Source organism: Mizuhopecten yessoensis, unplaced genomic scaffold, assembly GCF_002113885.1.
Source record: "Mizuhopecten yessoensis strain PY_sf001 unplaced genomic scaffold, ASM211388v2 scaffold9501, whole genome shotgun sequence".
Lineage (NCBI taxonomy): Eukaryota > Metazoa > Mollusca > Bivalvia > Pectinida > Pectinidae > Mizuhopecten > Mizuhopecten yessoensis.
The window spans coordinates 559,439-562,955 of NW_018408079.1; the positions used below are offsets into that span (position 1 = coordinate 559,439).

General features: G+C 40.9%; 1 protein-coding gene across 1 annotated transcript in view; it reads left to right on the forward strand.

The window, feature by feature from the left end:
- The first annotated feature begins 1,581 nt into the window (after positions 1-1,581).
- Positions 1,582-3,517, forward strand: part of LOC110458204 — a 2,371-nt gene continuing 435 nt past the window's right edge. Inside the window, exons 1-2 of the mRNA XM_021509807.1 lie at positions 1,582-1,597; positions 2,462-3,202. Of these exons, the coding sequence (XP_021365482.1) occupies positions 1,582-1,597; positions 2,462-3,202 (757 nt within the window). The remainder of the gene's footprint in view (positions 1,598-2,461; positions 3,203-3,517) is intronic.

Genomic DNA, 3,517 nt, shown 5'->3' on the forward strand with positions numbered 1-3,517 from the left:
GATAATATTTTATTAATAAAACATAGTCCACTGTACCGAAGGTAGAAGTCATTTCACTTTACACAGGTATGTGTTGTGAGAACACTCTCTGCAGCAGTCAACATGTCCACGGCGGACGATTATTCGATTTTATTCCGGACCTGATAAGCTAAAATTATGTGTTTTACATTATACACAAATATTGGACAGAAGTCGGGAGAAATTTGAACATTGTTGATAACCAGTCAAAAGTTGATTAAATTGACTAATAGGTTTACAGTGTATGTAATTTTAACGTTTGTTATTTAAAGAATGTTTTTGTAAATAACGAGTTTCAAACACAATTATAGAATTTTTATTTACAATATTAAGTTATAATCTTGTCTTTGCAAATGTTTTGTAAATTCATCTATATATTATAGTTTGTTTAGCAATATTTGACAGCTTTTGATTGTCCATTTGTTAATTTATTGTCATTTAACAAAAACTAATAATAACTATACTTTGATAAAACACGTGCATGTAAAAAGCTAAAGACAACTAGTACGACATGGCCTGTTAACATATAACAAGTTAATGAACTTAGATGGAATGAAAGACTGACTGTAGTTGGTCTGCCTTTGTTAAACACGTTTCAAATAGAATCTCGTATGTATTTAATGTTTAGCGGTAGCACACTACAACAACACAATCGCCTGCTATTCATTCCCTTCCGCGAATGCAAAACGAAAGTTAAAGTGCATTAATAAAGAACTTTGAAACCGTTGTAAACGATTCCAATGATACAGCCGTACTCAGGACAGATTGTGTCTATAAGCCGTGCTATTCATAACAAATACTATGTATATCTTAACATGTAAAAACTGTAATATCAGGTATATAATATAACTTGGCGAACGATTACAACATTTTAGATGCAGTCTTACCTTACAGATTTCCTAAAGGAACGATCTTGTATCTGAGCTGTATATGTTGTTTCCTTGGTGATGACCGACTTTCAACCTTCCGGTGAAAAAATATCTCGACAAACTCCGTCAAACCACATAATTGACATTTTTTTTTGCGTTTGTTTTTCTTTTCAAATTATTAATCATTACTAATCATTGTACACCCGGAAAAAAATGCAGACTTATACTCAGAGTTTTGGAGCTAATTGTGTTCAATGTCAAATTGTACTCGTATCTGTTATATATGTATCGATAGCGTTATGTGCATGTGTAGAAAAGTATTGTATATGTGTATCGTTGCAGGGTTAGATTAACCTACAATAAATCACTGGTTCGGTATCAAAACGTCGATGTTGGGTTGTTTAGTCACCCAAAAATACCCCTCGGTTTCAATTGAGCCCCCAGGGAGGACCAGTGAGATTCAGTCCATCATTTGTTTGTACCAGTTTGAACTGTGATGTCAATGCTTGTCGTACGTGCCATGTTTCAAGCTATGCAAGCTTTGCTTTGAGTGTAATCGTAGTCAGCCAACCAAGACCAGGTGACCCTATCTACAGTGACATGTACACGTACAATGACAATGACAATTGTTTTATTCTCATAAACAATACGGTGTAGAGAATACATATATACAAATGGGTGACAATAATACATGATGGAACAGGATGACAGTGAGTCGGACACGATATAGTGTTTTTCTATCCTCGCAATCCGATCTATGCGTAAACAAGCTTCTTGTGAACATAGAGTTATCTTTCTTTGGTTACTAGTGCCCTTCCTGTCTTTTTCAACACGGTCCCAGAAAAGTCCAGTCAGAAGGAATTTTGAGCTAATCCAAGTAAAAATTGTTCAGTTTCAATCGTAATGATACGGCTGGGATTTGATAAAGCTCTTGCATGAAGAGAAAAGAACATACTGAAAGTAAATAAATATGTTAGAATAACGTTATTTTCTAGACATTTTAAAGCATCTTCTAATATAACTAGTGTTTTGTTTTTCAAGTTTAAACAAAAGTACCCAATTCGATATTGAGTCGGACACTAAAATATGTTCAATTGATATTAAGTCGGCCCCTGTCCGACTCAACATCATGTTTCATTGACTTTAAATAGATCGTTTGTTGTAGCTAGACTGGTGTTTTAACCAGATTTAAACAAAACGATCCTCTATTTCAAACATGGAAGCATTACTTTAACAAAGTATATAACTCTTCTGCATCAATTTCTGTGCCTTATCTGCCCATCTTCTTCTCGCCGCCACCACCACTTCCAGCTTCGTTGACAATCTCTTCCTTGCTATCCACGCTGTATAATTCATTGTCTGTTTCTCCAAAACTTCCTATCCCGCCAGTACAACAAGCTCTGTCGTTATCAGCCTCTTCAGTTGCCAATGAACTGTTTCCGTTACCCAAATTACCAAAGAAAAGACCAGTATAGGAGTATTTTGTTATAACGGCAGATGAGATATTTGACCAACGGAAGAAAGCGTCTGAATTAAAAATTATACAGGAACAAGTTAAGAAGGAAAACGTTTAGAATCTGAAAAGAAAAGAGCAGCAAAAGCACTTGCCGTTACCAATAAGGGTAACGTGGACGTGGTCGTGGTCGTGGTCGTGGACGTGTTTGTGGCCGCGGACGTGGTCGTGGTCGTGGACGTGGTCATGGTCGCGGTCGTGGTCGTGGTCGTGGTCGTGGTCGCGGTAGGGGTCGTGGACGTGGTCGTGGTCGTGGTCGTGGTCGTGGATGTGGACGTGGTCGTGGTCGTTGATGTGGAGGTGGAGGTGGAGGTGGTCGTTGACGTGGACGTGGTCGTTGACTTGGACGTGGACGTGAACGTGGTCGTGGACGTGGATGTGAACGTGGTCGAGGACGTGGACGTGATCGTGGTCGTGGACGTGGATGTGAACGTGGTCGTGGACGTGGACGTGAACGTGGTCGCTGACTTGGACGTGGACGTGAACGTGGTCGTGGACGTGGATGTGAACTTGGTCGCGGACGTGGACGTGATCGTGGTCGTGGACGTGGATGTGAACGTGGTCGTGGACATGGACGTGGTCGTGGACGTGGTCGTGGTCGTGGACGTGGTCGTGGACGTGGTCGAGGTCGTTGTCGTGGTCGTGGTCGTGGTCGTGTTCGTGAACGTGGTCGTTGACGTGGACGTGGTCGTGGTCGTGGACGTGGACGTGGACGTGGTTGTGGACGTGGACGTGATCGTGGTCGTGGACCTACCTGCTAGCCCAAATCCCACCAGCTACCCTGTTAGCCCTTTAAATGTAGGCCCTTTCCATTTATTTGTATCATGTTGCCTCTTATACATGAATCCTTTAACTAATAGCCACATTCCCATAAGCCGCCATCTAATATATGCACCCTTGTACCCATTATCCCTCCTACTGTTTAGTTCCTTTTATTACTCAGTAATGTTCTCACTTTTAAAAATTATACAGGAACAAGTTAAGAAGGAAAACGTTTAGAATCTGAAAAGAAAAGAGCAGCAAAAGCACTTGCCGTTACCAATAAGGGTAACGTGGACGTGGTCGTGGTCGTGGTCGTGGACGTGTTCGTGGCCGCGGACGTGGTCGTGGTCGTGGA